The 23,105-nt window shown below is 38.1% G+C and overlaps 5 protein-coding genes across 5 annotated transcripts; 1 reads left to right on the forward strand and 4 right to left on the reverse strand.

The window, feature by feature from the left end:
• The first annotated feature begins 2,815 nt into the window (after positions 1-2,815).
• LOC114920353 (protocadherin Fat 4) lies at positions 2,816-10,702 on the forward strand. The gene is made up of 9 exons (XM_029277546.2): positions 2,816-6,012; positions 6,096-6,197; positions 7,102-7,406; positions 7,522-7,607; positions 7,702-7,878; positions 8,145-8,272; positions 8,355-8,572; positions 8,659-8,917; positions 9,363-10,702. Exons 1-9 carry the CDS (start codon positions 2,916-2,918, stop codon positions 10,700-10,702), a joined length of 5,712 nt encoding a protein of 1,903 aa, XP_029133379.2. The 5' UTR covers positions 2,816-2,915.
• A 462-nt stretch (positions 10,703-11,164) lies between these two features.
• LOC109984769 (olfactory receptor 52B2-like) lies at positions 11,165-12,458 on the reverse strand. Its single transcript, XM_020634893.2, has one exon. The coding sequence runs from the start codon at positions 12,158-12,160 to the stop codon at positions 11,171-11,173; it is 990 nt and encodes a 329-aa protein (XP_020490549.2). The 5' UTR covers positions 12,161-12,458; the 3' UTR covers positions 11,165-11,170.
• A 1,667-nt stretch (positions 12,459-14,125) lies between these two features.
• Positions 14,126-16,840, reverse strand: LOC109984768 (olfactory receptor 52E8-like). The gene has a single exon (XM_020634891.2). The coding sequence runs from the start codon at positions 16,636-16,638 to the stop codon at positions 15,679-15,681; it is 960 nt and encodes a 319-aa protein (XP_020490547.1). The 5' UTR covers positions 16,639-16,840; the 3' UTR covers positions 14,126-15,678.
• Positions 16,841-17,746: 906 nt separating this feature from the next.
• On the reverse strand, positions 17,747-18,927 carry LOC109984767 (olfactory receptor 2AT4-like). Its single transcript, XM_020634890.2, has one exon. It carries the CDS (start codon positions 18,925-18,927, stop codon positions 17,950-17,952), a length of 978 nt encoding a protein of 325 aa, XP_020490546.2. The 3' UTR covers positions 17,747-17,949.
• A 2,335-nt stretch (positions 18,928-21,262) lies between these two features.
• On the reverse strand, positions 21,263-22,845 carry LOC109976367 (olfactory receptor 2AT4-like). Its single transcript, XM_065960482.1, has one exon. It carries the CDS (start codon positions 22,683-22,685, stop codon positions 21,708-21,710), a length of 978 nt encoding a protein of 325 aa, XP_065816554.1. The 5' UTR covers positions 22,686-22,845; the 3' UTR covers positions 21,263-21,707.
• Positions 22,846-23,105: the final 260 nt, after the last annotated feature.

A 23,105-nucleotide genomic window follows, 5' to 3' on the forward strand; every position in this document is an offset into this window, starting at 1 on the left:
ACCAGAGGATACTGCTCTTCATTCTCTTGTGATAACTGTACACGCTGAGGATAAAGACATTGGATCCAATGGGGAAGTGTTGTATTATTTAAACAACACTTCAGGGGGCTTGTTTAGAATTGATAATAGAAGTGGTAAAATCTACCTGGAGGAAGAATTGGACAGAGAACAGGTAGATACTCTGACTATCACTGTTATAGCCACAGACGAAGGCTCACCGGGGATGGAAACCACTATGAATCTTACAGTGCACATTGACGATGTAAATGACAATGACCCTGAGTTCTTACAGAGCACCTACAATGTTACAGTCAGAGAGGATATCCGCAGAGGAACAAGCCTGTTTCAAGTTGTTGCTCTTGATCGGGATATTGGGAAAAATGGGGAAGTGCGATATAGACTAACCCAGACAAGTCCTTTTGTGGTGGACTCAGTTCGAGGTGTTGTCATGGTCATGGATAAACTAGACAGAGAGATGCAATCGAACTACAACTTAATTATAACAGTTGTAGATCTGGGGAGTAAACCCAGATCTGCTACTGCTGCTATCAGTGTCACAGTGTTGGATGTCAACGACTTTGTGCCCCGCTTTACTCCAGAAACACTGACCATAAATGTTCTGGAAAATGAAAAGGACCCTTCACAACTAATTCACCAGGTACTTCTGGCTCTGTTTAGCTAAAGTGTGCATTCAAGGTGTTTTTTCTGTTGTTGATGTTGACCTCTAAACTTTTTCATGTCTTTCTTAACCAGGTCTCAGCTGCAGATGAGGATTTGGGTGTAAACAGCCAGTTAACATACTTAATACCGACAGGGAATAGTGATGGTTTGTTCTCCATCACTCCCAGTGGCACATTTCAAATTCTACAAAGTCTGGACAGAGAGATGGAGCCATTGTACCAAGTTACCATCATGGCTGTAGATTCAGGTGCTTCCGGTTAAAGCCAAAAAATGTCAAATTGTCAGGGATAATTCAAACAGTTTGATAACTGATTATTAACTTTATCAATTGAAGGATCGCCACCTCTAACAGGAACACTAACCATACATATCATAGTGGATGATATAAATGATAATCGACCAGAGTTTACTGAAGAGGTCTACAACACCATAGTCTCTGAGGACAGTCCTACAGGCACTGTGTTTGCTATGATTACAGCATTGGACATTGATGAGGATATCAATGGAGACATAAGGTGACATGTTTTTTCATTTCTCCCTAATGTGTTTATAAATTATTTCAACTCTTTTTACTTGTGTTGATTCATCCTTTTTTTTTTGGGTCCACTGTCTATTGCATCTTTTTTTTTTTTTTACTTTTTTTTAGGTATTCCCTGGAGAATCTTGATGTGCCATTTGCCATTGATGAAACATCTGGAGAGCTGTTTACAACCAATGTCCTGGACAGAGAGACAGTTGCCATTTACAGATTGGTGGTTATTGGCAGTGATAAGCATCCTACTGAACCTCTGTCAAGCTCGGTGCTAGTTACTGTGCTCATTGGAGATGTTAATGACCACTGGCCCCAGTTCATGAACAGCCCCTATGTAGCCTATGTGCCAACTGAGATGGCTCCAGGTAAGCATTTTCACTTCCACTAACAAGTTTCATTAGATACTGGATAATAGGTTAGGATTGAGAGTTTAATTTTGCTAAAACCTTGAACGTTTTGTCCAACAGGTTCAGTTGTTTGTGCCATAAAAGCAACAGATGGAGATACTGATATGAACGCAGAGCTACATTATTCATTATATGGACAAAGTTCAGATCTGTTTTCCATCCATCCATACAGTGGGACTGTGTTTACTTCCAATTCACTCCAGAGAACAGAAGATATCATTGTCAATGTGCATGTGGAAGATGCTGGAGAAAATCCAAAATTTGATATCACCACTATCAGCATCAGATTTCAGAACATCTCAGAGTTTCCAGAAATTAAAGTGGATATTCTGAGTTATACTCTCTCAGAGGATGAGCCAGTGGGAACACTAGTGGCAGTAGTGTCTGCAGCAAGCACCAGAGCTAACCCAGTCTCTTTCTATCTTGCTTCGGGAAACTTTGAAGACGTGTTTCATGTGGAACAATTAAGTGGAGCGCTGACAGTAGAGAATCCATTGGATTATGAGAGCCAGAAGGAGTTTACTTTATTGATAGAAGCAAGAGATTCTGGCTCGGCACCTTTTTCATCATTTGAGGAAATTCACATAAACATCAGTGATGTCAATGATAACTTCCCTCAGTTCACCCAGGCTGAGTACAGATGTGAGGTGTTTGAGAACTCCCCGCCAACCGAGGTTTGTGATGTTCTTGCTCTGGATGCTGATTCAGGCATTTATGGCACAGTGCAGTACAACATTACAGAAGGTAACACAGATATTTTTTTCACAATTGACCCTGAAACTGGTTTACTTAGCACTACTACAAGTTTGGACAGAGAAATAATTGCTGATTTCAATTTAACAGTTGAAGCTGCAGAGAAAAATAACCCTCTTCATAAAGACAAAGCAACTGTTATTGTGGTTGTTTTAGATAGAAACGACAATGCACCTCGTTTTTCACACATATTTCTTACAGTGGTATCAGAAGATGCCCCTGTCGGACACACACTTATTCAAGTAACCTCCACTGATGAAGACAATGGTGCCAATGCCTTAATTAGCTACTCCATAATTGGCCAAAGTGATGATGTTCCATTTAATATTGACTTAACCCATGGCTACATCACTGTGAAAAGACCTCTTGACAGGGAAACTCAGGATCACTATATCTTGAGAGTATATGCAAATGATTCAGCATGGAGCATTAGCACTGACGTCACAGTAGTCATTACAGATGTCAATGATAACAGACCACAATTAACTGATCAATTTTACACTCATGTTCTTTCTGAAACAAAGGATAAGGAAGTGTTTGTCATGCAGGTCCTTGCTCAAGATGCAGACCTGGGCCAAAACAGTGAGATTTTGTATGTCATTGAGCCTCCAAGTGAGAAGTTTTGGGTGAACGCTTCTTCTGGTGAAATCTATACAAAGCAGCCACTGATGTTAAACAACTCTGATTTAGAAATATACCAATTTATAGTCTTTGTATTCGATGGTGGGAGTTCTCCTTTGTACAGTAATGCTACTGTCACAGTGAGACTAGAACCATATAACTACCACCCACCAATGTTTCTAACTTTAAAGCCTCTCATTGCTGTCCCATATGACTTGGTTGTTGGTACTGAGGTTGTCCAGATTACAGCAATAGATCAGGATGTCCATAACAACAGCGGTGGCATTGAATATGTCTTGAATGGAGGTAATGCATCTGATTTCTTCTTGATCCATGCTGACAATGGAAAACTGATGTTAAAACAAAGTATAGCTGCAAGTGTGAATTCATTTTTTACTTTAGTAGTTATGGCAAAAGATCAGGGCTTTCCCACGTTATCATCACAGATTGAAATGTCTTTTGAAGTTACAGATATAAATCAGTTTTCTCCAAGCTTTAGAGAGCCATATGTCACATTTTCTACCCCTGAGGACTTGTCTGTAGCATCAGTAATTGGAAAAATTCAAGCAGAAGATAGGGATTATGGTTCCAATGGTGCCATAATGTATGGCATTACCCAAGAAAATCTTTATTTACCATTCTCTATAGGAGAAACCTCTGGGCTGCTAACCCTGATCGGAGAGCTTGACTTTGAAAAAGAAGGTGTTTATTATCTCCAGATAAAAGCCATGGATGGTGGCTGGGTCTCTAAAACTGGCATGGTAAATGTTACAGTGGTAGTTACGGATGTGAATGACAATCCCCCAGTATTTTCATCCTCAGAGTACATCATTTCACTGCCTGAAAACTCCGATATTGGCTCAAATGTCTTTGATATAAAGGCTACTGATGCTGATTCAGGTGTAAATGCGCAAATAGTTTACTCTTTAATTGCTGGCCATGTGGATAAGTTCCTAATTGATTCAAGCAGTGGTACAATAACCACTTTGGTTGTATTTGATTATGAGCAAGAGCAGAACTTTGATTTAACAATCAAGGCTACAAACATTGGTGGCCTTACTTTATTTAGTTTGTCATATTTTGTCATTCAAATCTCAGATGTCAATGAGTTCAAACCTATTTTCAGTAAGAAAGAATTTAACTTTTCTGTTTTTAAAAATGTGCCTGCCGGGACTGTGATTGGGAAAATAACAGCTACTGATGATGACCAAGGCCCAGAAGGGCAAGTGTTCTACCTGATGTTCGGTCAAAAGAAATATATGGGCTTTGAAATCAACAAAATCTCTGGAGAAATATTCACTACTCGCAGTTTGAGGAGTCAAGGCAACAGTCATATAGATTTTAAAGTTCTGGCGAAGAACCCTGGTGTTATTACTGGCACAAATGTAGACGAGACTTTGGTCCGAGTCACTGTGATTGACATCAACGAAGCGCCTGTGTTCACTTCTGTTCTTTATGTGGCGAATATGTCAGAGGACAGTCCCATTGGGACTTCTGTGATAACTGTGAGCGCTCTGGATGAGGATTCCATTTTGGACTGGAATCGTTTCTTCTTTAATATTGAAAATGGAAACACAAACTCCTCTTTTGCCGTTAATCCATCAAGTGGTGTCGTTTCAATCATCTCTCTACTTGACAGAGAGCTCTGGTCACATTATAATCTAACTCTAACAGCCACTGATAACGGCTCTCCTCCAGCCACTGGGACTACTAATGTCATTATAAATGTTAATGATGTTAATGACAATGCTCCCAAACTCACATTCAATGAGGCTCATGTTAAAGAAAATCAGCCTCAAGGCACTGTTGTTGCCAGATTAAATGCATCTGACTCTGACTTGGTGCCAAACCAAGGGCCGTTCACTTACTTGTTGGTTAATCCTTCAACTGATAGTGCTTTTTCACTCACTTCTGATGGAGTTCTAGTCACGACACGGACTTTTGATCGAGAACAAATCTCATTGTATCAAGTCTTAGTGGCAGTTATGGATTCAGGGATCCCTCAGCAGTCATCAACAGAAATGTTCCACATCAAGATCCTTGATGAAAACGATAATCCTTCAATGCCAAGAAATATCTTCATTGAGGTCAAATATTTTGGCAGTTCATTCCAGGGAGGCATGATTGGTAATGTCCATCCTGAGGATCAGGATGAGTCTGATACATTCAACTGTGCCATCAAAAGTGGATCACATAATATGTTTACGATAACTAATGGTACATGTGAGTTGTGGTCATCTTCTTTTCAAGGAGAGGCTACTTTTAACATCACAGTTGAAGCTACCGACCAGCTTCACTTCCCAGTCAACAACAGTATCTACGTGAACTACAAAGGATTTACGAATGCCTCTATAGACAGCTGTATATTATTCTATGTGTCAACATCATCCCTGGAAGAGTTTGCATCCAATAACTATTTGCGATTTGTGAAAGCTCTGGACAGTCTTTTCAACCTACAGGCCTCTAAGACTCATGTGTTTGGAATAAAACAAATTGGCGGTGAAATCCTTTTATTGGCTGCGGTTAAAAACTACAATGGTCGATATCTTAGTAAAGAAGTAGCCAGTGGTATCTCCACAGGACATAAGAGGTTACTGGAGGTGCAGAGTAATGTGACAATATCTCACATCACCAGTGATCCATGTCTCAATAGCCCATGTCAAAATAGAGCAAAATGCAACAAAAACATCTACATCAGCCAGGAAGTTGCTGTTCTGGAAAGCGAGGCTGTCATCTTTGTGTCACCGCAAAAGGAGGTATTTAATTGCACCTGCCCAGTAGGCTTCACTGGGACACTGTGTGAGGATGACATCGATGAATGTGAGGTGAATCCCTGTGAGAACAAAGGCACATGTGTGAATACTGCAGGAAGTTTCTACTGTCACTGTCAGGGTGGTTTCTCTGGCTCTGTCTGCTCTGCTGATGTAGACGAATGCCTGAGGGTGAAGTGCCAAAACGGAGCCACCTGTAGTCCCACTCAGGATGGATATCAGTGTAAATGTGTGCCAGGGCTTGAAGGTAGATATTGGCTTATTAAGATTTTAAAAATGTCTTCTTTAACATTTTCAGAATCTCTTCAGTCTCTGGATTGCTTTTTCCAGGTGAAATGTGTGAGCACTTCATCGACCATTGCAGGTCAACCCCATGTGTTCAGGGCAACTGTACCAATACACAGACTGGATTCTCCTGCCACTGTCCTTTTGGTAAGAACAATTCAAGAGAGTTATGACAAAATTACTCTAACATCTGTCTCTTAAATATAACTAGTAGAGAGTTAGGCTAGCTAAACACAAAGACTGCAAAAGTAGGTACAAACATTTAACATGTTTTTGTCATTTATTTAATTTGTTATTTCTTATCATTTCTGGGAAGGGAGTCTTTATTAGGTAACCAGCAGGAGGTAATGACATAAAAAGAAAAAAGGCGGAATCAGTGGATGAAGATATAGATTCTGTTACATGATGCTATAATACACATTTTTACCCTAAAATTAATGTTTTTTGTAGTTCAACACATCACCAATTTCAGCAACATAGCAAAGAACATACCGGCAGTTGCATAAAATAAATGTCACCATCCCATCTCACTCGCTCTTGTTGAATTTTTCTGGAATATTTCCAGCTGTGTTCTCCGATCAGCTCATCCTGACTTCACAAGTAAACTTACTTGTGGGCTGGCAGGAACAATTCAGGGATATGTCAAAATTAACGTAATTTGGTTGTTTGCATTGACACATGCAGCTTGTTTTTTTTGCAAGTGTAAAAGCACTCATGAACACACAATTCTCTTCTACCATTCACCCTACGGTTCCGATCCATTAAATAATTATTTTAACATGTTTTATTTTACAGTATCAACAAATTCGATGTAACTTTTTATTGAGCTTTAGAAGTGCTTTTAGATGGTTTATGTTTTAATTTGGCAAAGTCATCAAGCTGTTTTCCCACAAAGTCTTTGTGCCAGGTTATGCTAATCATCTACTAGCTGTTACCTTATATTTAAACAGCATCCTCACCCCACAACAAGGAAGCAGATGTGCATATTTAGCTTAATTATGAGCAATTTACTTTCATTCACTAACAGTGCATTTAATTTCATGTTTTTAAGGAGTCAGTGGAGACACCTGTGAGGAGCACAGTTATGGCTTTGAGGAACTGTCCTTTATGGCGTTTCCCCCATTGGATCGTAGGATTAATTTAATCTCTCTAGATTTTGCAACGATGCAGAAGGACTCGCTACTCCTGTATAACCCCGGAGGATCATCATCAAGCAGGGAGTTCTTTGCCCTGGAGATTCTGGATGGGTCCATGCGCCTCTCGTATGACCTCGGCTCAGGACCTGTGAGGCTGCACACAAATAAGCAAGTGGCAGATGGATATTTTCACAGTGTCACTGTCAGGAGGATTGGCAGTGTGAGTTTAAAATATGTCAGCACACAGAATAAATCAAGTCCAATTAAGTAAACATCATTTTAGAAATTGGAAGTTGAGCTAACTGAAAATACATCTTGCTATTTTCCTTCAACAGATGGGTTCTGTAAATGTGGACAACTGCACTGACACTGAGAACATGGGATTTTGTTTTTCACAGAGTGATGGCAGCAGCCTGGAGAGGTAGCTATGTAATATTAAATATTGTACAACAATTAACCGTATCTGATCGAAACCATTTTTATATCTTTATTTGTCTGCCTCTACCCACAACTAGGACTCTAGATGTTGGCAGTAATATGACATTCGGAGGATTGAGGACTGCTGAATATATTTTACTGCATCCTGCCCAGATAAAGACCCATGACTTCGTTGGGTGTATTCGTAACATTCATGTGAACGGCATCCTGCTAAGACCTTCAATGGCCCTTTCAACATATAATATCCTTGATTGGTAATTATTTAAAAAAAAATCACAATTCCCTTTCAAATAAAATCATAATCTGTAAGAACTCTGACTTTAAATATGTAATCTGGGCACCTTTGTGGGGTAGGCTGAACTGACTTGGCATCCCTATTTTCAATCAAGCCACCTTCCAACTTTTACTGTCATTTTCATACTGTATCCAAATTATGAAGGCATGACATGACCAACAACTCTTCCAAAACTGTATCTGTGTGTCTTTAATTTTTTGAATTTTCATATAATTTTCTTTAAAGGTGTCCTCGGGCATCACCATCACCATGTCATAGCAACCCTTGTAAGAACGGTGGCACCTGCCATGACCTTTGGTCTGACTTTCTTTGTGAGTGCAAAAGCCCTTTTACTGGAAGCAACTGTGCCACAGGTAAAGGTGCTTTACACAGGACAGATTTTTATTTATTTTTGTCATAACCACTCCTTTCTAATTTTCTTTCTTTCTTAATAAGAAATGTCAGAGGAGCTTGTTTTGCGATTTAGTGGGATTGACTACATTCAGTATGTGATCAAGGAGAGATTCAAAAGAGACTACCTGCTGAAAAAACTCCAAGATAGTGATGATAAAGAAGACACCAGGAACCAAAATGTGTTTAACATCAAGTTCAAGACTCAAGATGATGGAGTGTTAATATTTATTGTTCATCAGACAGGATTCGTTCTGCTAAAGGTAGTAATCAAAAAGCTTTTTAAAAAAAAAAAAACATGTATTCATGTTTGGAGTAATAAACTGTTTCCTTTTTCTGATCATTTTAGATAATAGACAGAAAGCCTGTGTACATTTCTAAAGACACATCATCTGGACACCTGTCAGAGTTCACGGTGGACTCTCCCGTGGCTGACGGGGTTTGGCGTGTCCTCTCTTTGTTCAGAAATGGACAAAAGATCTTCCTGCTCATGGATGGTATTCAAGTTTTAAACATCACTGATCAAAGAATGGCGCTCACTCCTGTGACTGTGGAGAAGATTGTACTTGGTGCAACCCTGACAGGTGATTCGACTCTCAAACTGTCAGGTAAATATACAACAACTTTTGATGACTTACAAATCTTTATTTGGCATTATAAAAAAAAACTGTACTTCTAATCTCTGGCAGCACTCGTCTTGTTTTTTTAGTCAAGGTTAATAAAATGTAGAATGCGAAACATTTATTTATGCAGATGTATCGTATATTTGAATGAAAAGAGCATCTGAGTAAAATCATTTAAGGGTTGCCTTGTGTGCCTATGTGTTTAGATGAAAATATTGTAAAAAAAAATAAAGGTATTAGAGAGGCCAAGGGTTTTCTTGTGTCTAATTTGTAGCAATTTTACTTGTATGTGAAGCCAACACCTACATTTCCCTCGCCTCTCAAGTGGATATAACAAAATATAAGCTTTACATTTCAATCAAACATAAAGGAGATTTTTTATGAACACTTCAAGACATCAATTTAAGTTATCTTCATTTTTCTGTGACAGGGTTGATTGGCTGTGTGCAGTATTTCAATATGAATGGTCACTCCCTGCCTGTCAGTGGACACAGTATGATGGTGGATGTCTGGCCGAGCCCATCTCTTCTCCAGTCTAACTGCAGCTCATCAGGTGTCTGCCATCCGCCGCCCTGCTCTGACGAGGACACAGCCAGGAGCAGTTGTCTGACTGCGCACTGTAAAAACAGGCGGAGGTGCAGACCAGATGTGCAGAACGGGTCCTGCATCTGTTTTCATAATGTTTCTAACCCCACCTGTGATGTCTGCATCTCTACAGCAGAGAGCCTTCGTGGATGCTCAGAGGCTCAGGGCAGCGGGCCCCTGTGGCTCATAGCTGTGATTCTTCCTCTTATCTCCATCCTTGTGATTATAGGAATGTTTACTGTTCAGTATAAAGCGAGGCGGCAAAATGCAAAATGTACTCGTGATAGTACGCAGCAGAAAAGAGAGCAAGGAACAGACAACGCAGCCTTTTGCTTCAATGACAACAGAAGTGCACACACAGGACAAGAGAATAGCCATGACCCGATGAGTGCAGATCAGCAAAAACTAGGTGCTGCAGAGTTTTACTGTGAAGCCAGTTCGTCAAGTGTTCAGTCGCTGCCACATAGTGAGCCAGAGTATTATGAGATTGGTAGCATCTCTAGTGCAAGTCCTTCAAAAACTGCTTCACTTAAACTCAACTTTCATGAGCATTTAGACCGTAAAGAAGGTGTGACAACTGAACCTAAACATGGGGGAGATTTGAGGATGCTGGTAGCAGGATTTAACAATGAACACTCCCATGAGGTTTGGGCAAAAAAGGCTACAAAGCCTCAAAATGTGTCTTCCCTAAACAGGCTTAAGATTGACACAGAGAACTCCCAGCATACACCACATTGTAACAAGAGTTTTATACAACCAGAGTTCCTGGAGCCTGCACAATGCCTCACATTGGAAGAAATCAGTAATCTGAACAATCCACTGGAGCAGAGAATTGTACATCAAGCATCTCCGAGATCCAGCATGATGATGGAGGTTTCATCTGAAAGTGACACAGACAGCACATTCACCGGTGCAGGGTTTGACTGTGGACTGTTTTCTGTCTTCAGCGACAGGAAATTCACACATGATCAGTCATCTCTGACAACGCACAGCTTCAGGAAACAAGGCCCCTCTCAGCCTAACACTGAGAGCATTCCCTACACTAAGTTTGAGCAATGGGGCAATATTTTAAATTTACACTTACCTTTTCGCAGCTATGCTCCTGTATTTGAGGATATTGCACGTCTACCCACTGAGCACAGTCATAGCTATGATATACAAAGTGACATAGAGGAAATTATCTGATATTAATCATCTTTTCCCAACCTCATCAAGGTTGGAAAACATGTTTGCAGTCTGTTACTTGCCCATTGAGATGATTTTGATCTGTAAAACTTATTAAAATGTTAATCACATTTTCTGGGTGTCATGTTTACTCTTGCTGGTTTTCTTCAAAGACTTAACTGACTATTGTTGTTGTTTTTATTAAAATTTTAGATCTTCCGAGCAAATGCTTAAGTTAAATGGTAACTTTATCAGTCAGTAAGATCAAGGGGAATGTCAGTTTTCAACATTTGTATTGTTTATTACAACTTGCAAATATTTGTGCGGTTCATAACAGTCTCAGAATCTGCAGATCAAAGATAAACTCATAGCCACAAGCAGATATGATTGAATTCAAACTTAAAAAATATGAAACTCAGGGAAATTACTTGTTTTGGAATAAAGGCAAACATTGTTTTTAAATTGCCTTACATGGCAACTTTAGTGCAACTAACTTTTTGTTTCCCTATTATTTTGTTTAGAGGCAGTTTCAATGCTAACTTTTCTGCTTTTGAATCTGTGAATCAAGGCTTCTTTAATGTCCTTAGTCTTGAAACAGTATACTATGGGATTCACTAGAGCAGGTATGAGGCTATACATCATAGTTATAACAGTACGGGTGTAAACACCGAAGCTGAAGCCCAAATTATGAGCAATATAAACAAAACATCTGGGTACATAATACAAACAGGTGATAAAGATCTGAGGGGCACAGGTGGACAGCACTTTGTGCCGCCTCTCGGTGTGAGACATTTTCAGCACAGCTATGATCACAGAAAAGTATGAAAATATTATGAACGTTAAAGGAACCAAGAGAGTGACCATGGCATTTGCAAGTGCAACAGAATATACATATGTAACTTGATCACCGCATCCCAGCCGAGTTACTGATACATGATCACAGTAGCACTGTAAGATGACGTTTAGGTTGCAGTAAGGTAAAGTTGAAGCATGCAATACAATCCCCAACATGCGAATGAATGTTAGACTCCAGCACAGGCTACAAGCAATAGAAATAGATTTGTTTGTAAACAGAGAGGAATATTGCAAAGGAAACCATATGGCAACAAAGCGATCCAAAGCTAACATCAGTAAAATTAAAGAGTGAATAGCTCCTAAAGAATGGACAAAATACATTTGTGTAAAGCAGGCTCTAAATGAAGATATTACATCATTCCACCAATATCTTGCAATAACTTTTGGAAGAGTAACAACACCAAAAAGGATGTCTGTCATTGCAAGGTTAAAAAAGATTATGTATGTTGGTTTGTGAAGAGTCCTCTCGTACACAATAACAGCTGAAATAAAACCATTTCCAACCACAATAGATAAGAAAAGGAAAAGAAGAAGAACAGACACTGGTCCATAATACTCAGGCTGAAGTCCAGGGAATCCAATGATGATAAAATGATCGATAGTTGAAATATTGGTGTTTTTCATACTCACAGGTACGCAGAAACCAGCTTTTGAACAAAAATGGAATAAATCACACAATTTTGCAATTTAGAAAACAGTAACAAATAAATTACATTTCAGTGTCAATAATTATAATGTCAAAAACAGGACACAAAGTTGAAGTACCTCAGAGGATCTAACACAAGCTATCCCAGTGTCAGGTCTGCCCTTAAAGTCTGGATGAGTGTGTCCCTTTATATTGTAAAGCAGAGTCTGTCCTAATGATGGGGGTGGCATCATTTCTGAATGCAAACAGCATGAGAAAAACAAATATAGTTCCATACTTTGTAAAACCTCATCTGAGTTCAACTCACCTGATCTATATTTCCATAGCAACTTCCATATAAACATGCAGCCCTAAGTGCCTCATCAATACTACTACTACAGTAAGAACAGAAATCTACAACAAAAGACTAAAAGATTACAAATACAACATGTCATTAAATAAATAAAAGGTAAAAAAAAGAAAGAAATACTTGTGAAAAGTCATGTTTAATTAAATATAACAGTAGCCTGTTCACGCATACATTTCAAAGTTTCTTTAGTGTATGTTTGAAATGTTAGTCTGTCTGACTGAGAAGAGAGAGCTAGATCAGGAATGTTAGATTTTATTCACAGTGCCTTCAAACACAGAGGGAGAAAAACTTTATTTCTTGCCTACATGATTCATTCTGTTAAAATCTCTCTGAGAGGTATAAATACATTCATTAGCTTACTTTTTAATTATAAAATGTTCCTTTTACGTATGTTCTTAATATTGTAAATTATTTTATATGAAAACATAAAGGACTTTGTGTGACCTTTCATGTTTGTATAACTCTGCTCATATTTAGATTTACACAACAAAAAAGAGGAGTCATAACCATCCCTTAAAACGTAAGCTCTGCCTTAACTTACACTGCAGAATGAATGACAGAGTGTTGCTGAGAGCAGTGCTGTATCATTATAAGTGTTAATATACCGCTCTCTGCAAATATTCAGCTTGTGGACAATACTGCCTATGAACTGTTGGGCACAGGCGTTTTCCCAGATAGGATGAGTTCATTAAGACAACTGTAGTAAACTTGTGCTTTCAATGTTCAGTAGTGGATCATTAAAACTTGAGTTGTAGTTATTGTTATTAGAATAAAAATAAATGAAATGTCAACTTGATTGGACTAAAATATTTAATGCTTGGCTTTAAGTTTATTTAAATATAATATGTTAGATAAGATACATTTATTTTATATTATATTTAGACTTGATTAGACTACATGAAATTAGATACATTTATATTAGATTATTTATATTTACATTTGATTAGATACATTTAGATAAGATGTACTTTATTGTTCAAGACATTTTCTTTGAGCAAAAGTGCAGGGAAAACACAAAACTCTATGAAATGTACATATAATAAAAAACGAACACAAGACAGGCAGTCATAAAACATATAGTAATAAGAGTAAAATGATGTGCACTGATTGGTTTAACAGGTGCCAGGTTGGTGACTGATGTTGGAACGAACTTTAGACAGGTAGGGTGCGTTCAAATTGTCTTTTTGGCTTATGAAGGTTACCAACTGAGTGAAATGACCCGGAAGCATTTGAGTGGCGGCCATGATAAGAGCCGTTCGAATTCTCTAAAAGCTAAGGAAAGGTGCATCAATGCTTCCTTTATAACCTCCTTTAGCATAGGGTACACTGGACCATCCTTTAGGAAGGGGATGAAATATGGCGTCACACAATTCCTTGCGGCTGCAACATTTAAATCGACTCGCACATCCGACCGTTCACATAAATTAACGATGAACGAAAAGGGACGCAGATGATGTTTTATTCAACATATTTCATTCAATTAAGAAGGCTTTGTGCATTTGTACATAAGTATGCTTAAAACATTTTGTACATCTTTGCATAAATGTAACAATTCATTTCATACAATTTAGGTATTTTGGATGAATTGATTTATGAGTGGACAGGAAGGTGATGGTTTCACTTTTCTTACTCATGGCTTGGTAGCCTATATGCCTTTTATTGCAATTCCAACCTTGTGGTAAGTAGAAACTTTTTCACCGGTAAGAAGGTCACAGGAGCAAATTTTTTAGATGTGCTTTTAGTGGTCCATTTTAGGAACATTATAGTTTCACCACGGCAGACCCACGGCATTAAGCTCCGCCGTCGCATATTTACGTCAGCTAGTGGAAATGCGGTCGGATTGTCAGAAGGGGTTAAGGTAAAGTGGATAGTGAAGGGGGTTAGGAGGGACAATCTGAATGCAGGCTTTCTGTCAGGGCCAATCAGTCACACACACACCTGACACTGCACTGAGATGATTTCCACCCCACACTCAGTGAGTGACCAGTGTGAGCTCCCTCACAGTCACTCTTGCACTTAAAGTATCTTTAATGTCTGCTTAAAGGCAACACGTTTAAAAAATACATCTTTTCTAATATTAATGAACTCAACTTATCTTATTCTTATCTTACTTAACTTTTTATTGGGCAGTTAAAGGCAATCCAATCATGTCAATGTGTCTGAGTTAAACGATTGAACTGACTCACTATAATAGCCACAGACACCTGGTTTCTTTCCATCTCTTTTTTCTCTCACATAATTCCATCGATTTATTTTGTGATGTTGGAAAAAAAGAAATCAATGCATGCCTTGAAATTAAACGTCAAATTTTATTTGTAGATTTTCTATTCCTCTTTTTTTCTGTCACAATAGTTGATTCGTCGATTTCTGTCGCGATGTGGAAAAACATTTAATCAATGCATGTCTTAAAAATAAACTGCAAACTTTATATGTACAAATAACAGAGTCAATTTGTTAGGCTCATAGAGGCTGGTGGTTCAACAAGCTTTTAACTTTGAATCCTCAAAAGGAAAGACAACTTTTTGTTATTGCCAATTTAATTATGTGTACGACTTGACCAAGCGACCTGCTTTATCTAAAGTTAGTGAAAAATGTATCATTCCTTTCCCCAACACTCGTATCCACTTAATTCTTAACATTATACTATCATACCTGTGTTTAAAATCTGGATTCAGCAGGTAGAAAGTCCCACTAATCACAATCCCACAGTGGAACCATGCCAGTGTCATAACGCTGCTCCAAAAACAACAAAGTTAAACGGTTGTGTTGAATTTAAGTAGTAATGAGAGTGAACTATAATCAGAAACTTAATTTTATTGATACACTTTTAAAGAAAAGCTTCAAGGTTCAGTTATAAATATTTAACACAATGACTTGGAAAGAACCTCGTAAAAGGGAGACCTTCCAGTACCAGGGATTTCTGTTTCTGTTTTCCTTACTTGGAAAGGAGATGCAGAGCTGAAAAGTCAAGTCAATCAGGAGATGCTGCTTGTGGGCCTCTTGTGCAAAACTGACTCTAAAAGCACCGGATTGTGAAACCTTTGAAACAGCAAACAAAGCACATTGTAACATATCACTTGGCTTCATCGCACATTGCTCCACGGTACCGTATCAAATAAATCGCTACTCTTTCAAACATTTTGCTAATCATGTTTTTGTGCTGATGTTAACCTTCCTAACTAAGAATTTCCTTTTCAAGCTGTCTTTGATATCCTTTGTTTTGAAACAGTATATTATGGGGTTGACAGCGGCAGGTAACAAACTGTAAAGCATTACAACAACAATGCGAACAGGTACACTGAAAGTGAATCCCACATTATTAGCCAGGTACACAAAGCACCTCGGCATATAATACAGGAACGTGATGAGAAGCTGCGGCGTGCAGGTCGACAAAGTCTTGATGCGGCTCTCAGCGCTCGAGATTCTCATCACAGCAACAATGATGATAAAATATGATATGATGATAAAACCAAGAGGCACCAACAGACTGAACATAGCAAGACCAAATGCAACTATCTGAACGTCTCGTACGTTCTCACATCCCAGTGCTGTTATTGCTATATGATCACAATAGCACTGTACAATGAGGTTTGAGTTACAGTAAGGGAGTGAAAGAGCATCTAACACTACTCCCACCATCCATGATATTGGCAGTAACCAGGATATAACACAAAGCACAGACGCAGATGTGTTTGTGAAAAGGACAGTGTAACGCAGAGGAGCATAAATTGCAATAGAGCGATCAAGAGCCATCACCATCAGGATAAAAGAATGAGCTGCACCTATAAGATGAATAAAGTACATCTGTGCAAAGCAGCCATAAAATGAAATAATGCTGTCATCAAACCAATATTTAGAGATAATCTTTGGCAAAGTAACAATTCCAAATGTTAAGTCAGTTAATGCCAAGTGGCAAAAGATAAGATATGTGGGTCTGTGAAGAGAGCTTTCACATTTAACAAACACTAAAAGAAACATATTTCCAAACGCTATAGCCAAGAAGAGCACAAGAAGCAGGCACGACACAATCCCATAGTGCTCCAGTGAAAGTCCAGGAAATCCAATGATAAAGAAATGATTTATATTTGTTACATTAGTGTACAACATAATCCTTTTAAATCACAATTACAGCCTATACCAGTAACTATCAGATGGAACACGTTAAAATAAACAGCAAATGATATGCAAGCATTAACATAAAGACCAAACTAATTCAAGTTTTACAAGTCAACAAACAAACAGTATTTCAGTGATTTCAGTTCTTTCTTTAGACAATATCAAGTTAGAATCGACCCTGTTATACTTACACGAGATCTGATTTCATGAACTCACTGCAACATCTCCCTTTAGAGACACCTTTTAAGCATCTCAAAGTGTCAACAGCTAAATCCCAAATGAACACATTTCAAATTGAGTGTAAGTAGTTCTAGGATCAGTGTGACTTGACACATGAAATGTTTATTCAAATAGTATGTGCATACAATCACGATCAATATGCGGCTCAGACACAGATTGCATGACAATATTTTCAGAAAACTTTGTGTTTTTATGCAACATAGTTTGAAGGGTTGCAACTTTTTGCAAGGTATGAGAAAATCAAAACGGACAGCTATATAGCAGAGTAGGCAACTGCTTAGGGCCCCATAGATTAATTGTCGATGAGGCTATTGCATGTTGAGTGTACCAAGTCTTAGAAATATGAGTCTTTATGTTTATTTTTTAAGTCTACATAAGAACTCTTTAATTTTCTCTAAACCATAAGACACAAACTCTTTCTGTAAATGTTTTCAGGGGGACAGCACATATTTTTGTCTGATAAAAATTGCTCAAAATTATTATTTATATAATATATTATATTATTATTATTATTATTATATATTATATATTATATATATAAGTCAAAGCTTGCCTGTAAGACAGCAAAGCTATCTCTGTTAGGCAAGCCATTCAGCACTCAGGCATGTTTTTTTGTTGCTTATAAATCATTGCAGTTAATTCTGTAAAGAGCTTGCTTTTCTCTTTTTGACCCAACAGACTGTATAACGTAACGAGTGTTAGGTCCATTAATGTTACCGTACAAACTGCTGTTGTTGGTGTAGAATATAATTGTAGTGATTATATTGCCCTTTTGATTCAGTCTCCTATATGGACTGAAAAATAAACCTGTTTGTGAGAAGAAGAAAAAAAACAACATAGCTTTATTTTGAGTTTTTTATGATACAGATATTGTAGTATTATTTCACCATGTTGCATCTTGTTTTCTATTTTATTACTAAAGCAATGACACTTGATATTTCCACAGAAAAATATTCCATTTCATTATCACATTCATAAACTTCTGTTGACTGCATGCTTTACAGTAATAAAATGCACGACCAATTAACTCTTCAAAAAAACATTTTGAGCAGACTGAATGTATCATCGGCTCATCAGCCGCTTTATCTCTACTCCGATCCTCGCTGTTTTAAGCTTCTTCATCAAAGTCTGCTTAATGTCTTGAGTCTTGAAACAATATATAATTGGATTGACAGCAGGAGGAAGCAGACTGTAGAATAGTATCAATAAAATACGAACATCTAAACTGAAAATAAAGCCAATAGTATTAGCTACATAAACGAAACACCTTGGAAGATAAAAGACACATGTTATGAATATCTGGGGGGTACACGTTGAGAAGGTTTTTTTGCGCCCTTCAACATTAGACATCTTCATAATTACCACGATTATTGAAACATAGGAAAACAAGATGAATGCCAGAGGAAGCAAAAGACAAAACATGGCCATACAGAGAGTAGTGACCGCTACAATTTTCACATCATCACCACATGCCTGACTTGTTATAGAAATGTGGTCACAGAAGCATTGAGCAATGATATTTGATTTACAGTAATGTAAAGAAAGGGCCTGGTAAACAATGGTGACCATCAAAGACACAGGTATGAACCAAGCAAAGCCACAGAGCACAGAGATGATGTTGTTTGTGATCAGGACTGGATAACGCAGAGGAATACATATAGCAACAAATCGATCAAGAGCCATTACTAGCAAGATGAAAGAGGTCACTGATCCCAAATAATGAACAAGGAACATCTGTACAAAGCATCCATGAAAGGAAATAATGCTGTCACCAAACCAATATTTCGATATGATCTTTGGGAGAGTCACAGTGCCAAATGTTAAGTCATTCAGTGCCAGGTGACAAAAGACCAGATATATCGGTTTCTGCAGGGTCTTCTCATACACAACGAAGGCTAAAATGAACACGTTTCCCAGTGCGATAACAAGGTAGATGAAAAACAAGAGCGCCGACGCAGGACCATAATACTGTGGTGACAGTCCAGGGAATCCAAGGATTGAGAAGCTTCTCATTCTTGTGACATTGGAGTAGGTCATCATCACCTTTTCAATCAACACCAAGACAGAGAAATTCATGAAAATCCAAAGCCATATCATTAGTAATGCCAACAATAATACAAATGCATACAGCTTAAGTCTCCGAATAATGAAATAATTCAGCTTATATTGTCTTTACTTTTAAGTCTTGACAAACACTTAAAAACATTTATGAAATTTTCCCTAATGTTATGTATTTGCTGGCTTTCCTCTTTTGTATTTTAGAACATTTCAAACAACAAACATTCAATATAAAACAGCGACAAAGACAACCACATAATTTGTGTTTCCCATGCAGAGTCAAGAAAACATGTCTACCTCTCAGATGCAGGCCAACAACTGAAAGTTGAGTGCTGTGGCGGGGTTAATATTTGCTCCATGTGATGCCTGACCGTGTTTATTCTCATAGGGTCATATTCTCAAATGAATCTCTCACGTGATAGGATAGCGTAATGGTATCTCCTTCCTTGTGGTCATCAACAACCCATTGAAAGACAAAACATTTTATTATCAGATTTTGTTAAAGGCACTCTTTAGTTACTTTTAGTCTTGTTACTGAATTTTCCAAACACAATCTCTGAAACAACAAAACAAGTTGTATTGTTATTTTTACCTTCAGATTGACCCCTTACTGACATAACCCCAAATATATTATTGGTTTATTTAAACAATACGATATTTCTAATGTTAGAAAAAAAACATAGTCAGCAGAGTGTAAAAAGGCAGACTGCAGGTGGTCTAAAATCAAAAGCAGCCTTCATCTTTAAAACTATAAATAAATGTGATATTTCTGACAAAAAGACTGTCACCCTAGTCTCAAAATAACTCCACCTTTGTAATATTTGAACATCTAAACCCCCTAGAAAATGCAACCTTGACAGAAACATGTAGTTCAAACCCAAGCAGAAGACAAAACATGGCCACACACAATGATGTTACTGCAACAATTTTAATAAGGTCACCACATGCCTTATTATAGAAATGTAGTCACAGTAGCATTGAGCAATGACATTTGATTTACAGAAAGGCAAAGTGAGGACATTGAAAACAACAGCAACCATCAAAGAGAATTCATGTCTCCCCACTCCATCTTTAAAATATATTTTTATGAGGCGCTGGTGGCACAGTGGTTAGTGCGCGCGCCCCATGTATGAAGGCTATAGTTCTCAAAAGCGGGCAAGCCTGGGTTTGAATCCGGCCTCCTTTCCAGCATTGTCATTCCCCACTGTCTCTCTCGCTGATTTCCAGCTCTATCCACTGTCCTATCTCTCCATTAAAGGCACAAAAAGCCCCCAAAAATAAATCTTTAAAATATCTTGTGAAAAAGTGTTTTATTTTAAATATGAAAGCCATTCAAAAGTAATTTAGAGGATGTTCAATGAGGAGTGATAAATTCTATGAAGAAATCAGATCAGGTTTGACAATTGTCAAACAAATACATGACATCATCCAAAAACCTTTTTCCAAGACGTGTAAGGCACATCATGCCTAAAACTCACCAAACTTGCACAGTCTTACAACCACTTGTTTAATATGGTATTGGAAGACCGTACTTGATAATGTTAAAGTGTTATAAATCCCACAGGAGTAAACAACTGCACTCTGACAAAACACCGAGAAACATGTTTTAATTCCTTAAGTGTAATAGAGATCTCACAGGACTCAGACTATAAATACACATTAGAGAGACATGTTGTAGCATCACAGTTCTAGAGGTACAAAATGTAATCCCACTGTGTACTTTGTATATGGTTGAAATGACATCTAGAGAACATGACTTGACGTACATGCACAAACAGGGCCTATGGACATGCATCGATGGAAAGATGCCTGAGTGAGGCTTTCCAGTGAGCGCGACAGAGCTGTTGGAGGTTCGGTGCCTTGCTTAAGTTCATCTGGACAGTACTTGGAAAGGGACCTGGTCTCTCTCCTCTCCATGGACTTGAACCAGCAACCCTTCGGTTCCCAACCCGGTCTACTGCTGCCCCAAATGAATGTGTAGTGCAGACTTTTCAGAGGGGGCAGTAAAAGAAGCATTGAACTTTCAGGCAGTCCAACAAACCTCTCAAGGTTAATCATTTGAGAAGGGTTTGTCTTTGGGCAGCAGAGACAGCTTTGCATCTTTGGCTTTTCTGCGTAAGTTTTAAAAGTCATATACATTGTTCTTCTATACATTTTGCGGGACATACCAGTTCTAAGATCAAATATCAGTCTTGATTTACCATGCTCATTAGATTCTTCATTAACAGTTTTGGTCTGAGCTGATACAAAAGAATGATGCAGATTTTTGACAAAAAATATTTAATTTGGTTACAGAATACAACACAAAGGTCTGAAACAAAGACAAAGACACCCCACTTTAAGTTCCCTTTACTCTGACACCTGACACTCTCCATTCTGTACCATAACTTGACATGTCTATACAGTAACTACTGGGGTCTAAAAGAGCTCACAATTAGGTCACAAACCAGTTTTCAAACACGTTCAAACTGTTTTCTTTTGTTTCCCCCAACGAACATCACTCGGCATCTTGTGATTTTAATATACAGTACATGCATATTATTTTTTTATAACCGTGTTGTGTTGCTTTAATCAATACATTTATACCAGATAGACAAAGCGGTTAGCCTCCCTCTTAAAATATACATATTTTTAAAATGACATGTTTAAAAGTTTAAAGTCTTTAACTTCCAACTCTTAAATTATCAATACATTTTTAACAAAACCAGCTCATCCATAAAAAGACAGAATGCAGTTACAAAGATAAACACTGAACTATTGGTTTACGAGTGACTCACCGCTGAGATTTGTGCTTTTTGTGGAACAGTCTTTTTGTAGAGTCGCTTACACAAGCTTTCTCTCATGTCTTTAGCCCTTAAGCAGTATATTAGTGGATTAATCATGGGAGGGCAAAGGCTATACAGCATGATAATAACTATTCGCACATCAGCACTGAATTTAATGCCGACATTGCTGGCTAAATATACAAAACATCTGGGTAGGTAATAGAGTGATATCACAATCAGTTGAGTGCTACAAGTGGACATAGATTTTAGACGGCCTTGTACGTTTGCTATCTTAAGAACATTTATAATTATAGAGCAATATGAGAAAATGATAAACGCCAGAGGTCCAAGAAGTGCAACCATCGCTAGCCCAAAAGCAGGAAGACCATAGGGGCCTCGGTCAGTGCATGCAAGTGTTGTTATACCGATGTGATCACAGAAGCAGTGATTGATTATGTTTGAGGCACAGTAAGGCAGAGGGTAAGCTCGAATAACTAACATTAAAGCGCCTGCCTTGGCAATAACCCATGCACTCATACTGAGAATGAAGATGGTGGAGTGTTTAAGAAGAGTTGAATATCTGAGAGGATGACAGATAGCCAAGTATCTATCAAAGGCCATCAGGAAGAAAATATATGAATTCACTGTGCCAAGATAGTGAACAAAGTACATTTGAACAAAGCAAGCAGTGAATGAAATAGTCCCTGAATTAAACCAGTATTTACTCGTGATCTTAGGTAAAACAGTTGTGCTCATGAGAATATCACTCACAGTCAGATTAAGAATGATGTAATACACCGGCTTATGAAGGCTGCGATCTGTTGCAAATAAACAAATAATTGTAGCATTGCCTGTCAAAGTTAGCAAATAAACAAAGAACAATACAGCTGAGACGATGCCTTCGTACTCTGGGTGAAGTCCAGGGAATCCAGTGAGGATGAATTCGGTCACAATGCTCTGATTTCCCTCTGACATTGTTAGTAGAAAAGCCCGAAAAAACACAGCAGATAAATCACTTTGACAACATCTCAAACATTAAAACTATTGTGATACTTACAGAGCAAGATTTACTGTATGTCATTAGTTATTTGGTGTCTCTGGTCTGTCAACTATTTTTATAACACCTACTACGATCATCGATTAAAAAATAAATGTGGTTAACTCCTAATAAGGTTCTGACTAGATTAATCTCTTTCCAGGAGTTTTACTCTGACCGTCCTTAAACAGTATGGCAGCCTCATCTGCTGACACGCCTTTTAAAAAGATGTCCTAACAAACAGTTGTTATGGTTACAACTTTTTGTATTCTCTGGTTACTTATTATCAGTCACTAATCTCCCCAAGACACACAAATGACAATTTGCATGTACATATGCATGCATGTTTGCACGTTTTG

This window comes from Labrus bergylta, chromosome 11 (genome assembly GCF_963930695.1).
Source record: "Labrus bergylta chromosome 11, fLabBer1.1, whole genome shotgun sequence".
NCBI lineage: Eukaryota > Metazoa > Chordata > Actinopteri > Labriformes > Labridae > Labrus > Labrus bergylta.

Bases quoted from the DNA above. Each gene is read 5' to 3' on its own strand.
- LOC114920353 (XM_029277546.2), top strand. From the start codon at position 2,916: ATGCAGGTCCTTGCTCAAGATGCAGACCTGGGCCAAAACAGTGAGATT. The intron at 6,013-6,095 runs GTAGATATTGGC...TGCTTTTTCCAG, and splicing joins ATGTGTGCCAGGGCTTGAAG to GTGAAATGTGTGAGCACTTC. The intron at 7,608-7,701 runs GTAGCTATGTAA...ACCCACAACTAG, and splicing joins GATGGCAGCAGCCTGGAGAG to GACTCTAGATGTTGGCAGTA.
- LOC109984769 (XM_020634893.2), bottom strand. From the start codon at position 12,160: ATGAAAAACACCAATATTTCAACTATCGATCATTTTATCATCATTGGA.
- LOC109984768 (XM_020634891.2), bottom strand. From the start codon at position 16,638: ATGTTGTACACTAATGTAACAAATATAAATCATTTCTTTATCATTGGA.
- LOC109984767 (XM_020634890.2), bottom strand. From the start codon at position 18,927: ATGATGACCTACTCCAATGTCACAAGAATGAGAAGCTTCTCAATCCTT.
- LOC109976367 (XM_065960482.1), bottom strand. From the start codon at position 22,685: ATGTCAGAGGGAAATCAGAGCATTGTGACCGAATTCATCCTCACTGGA.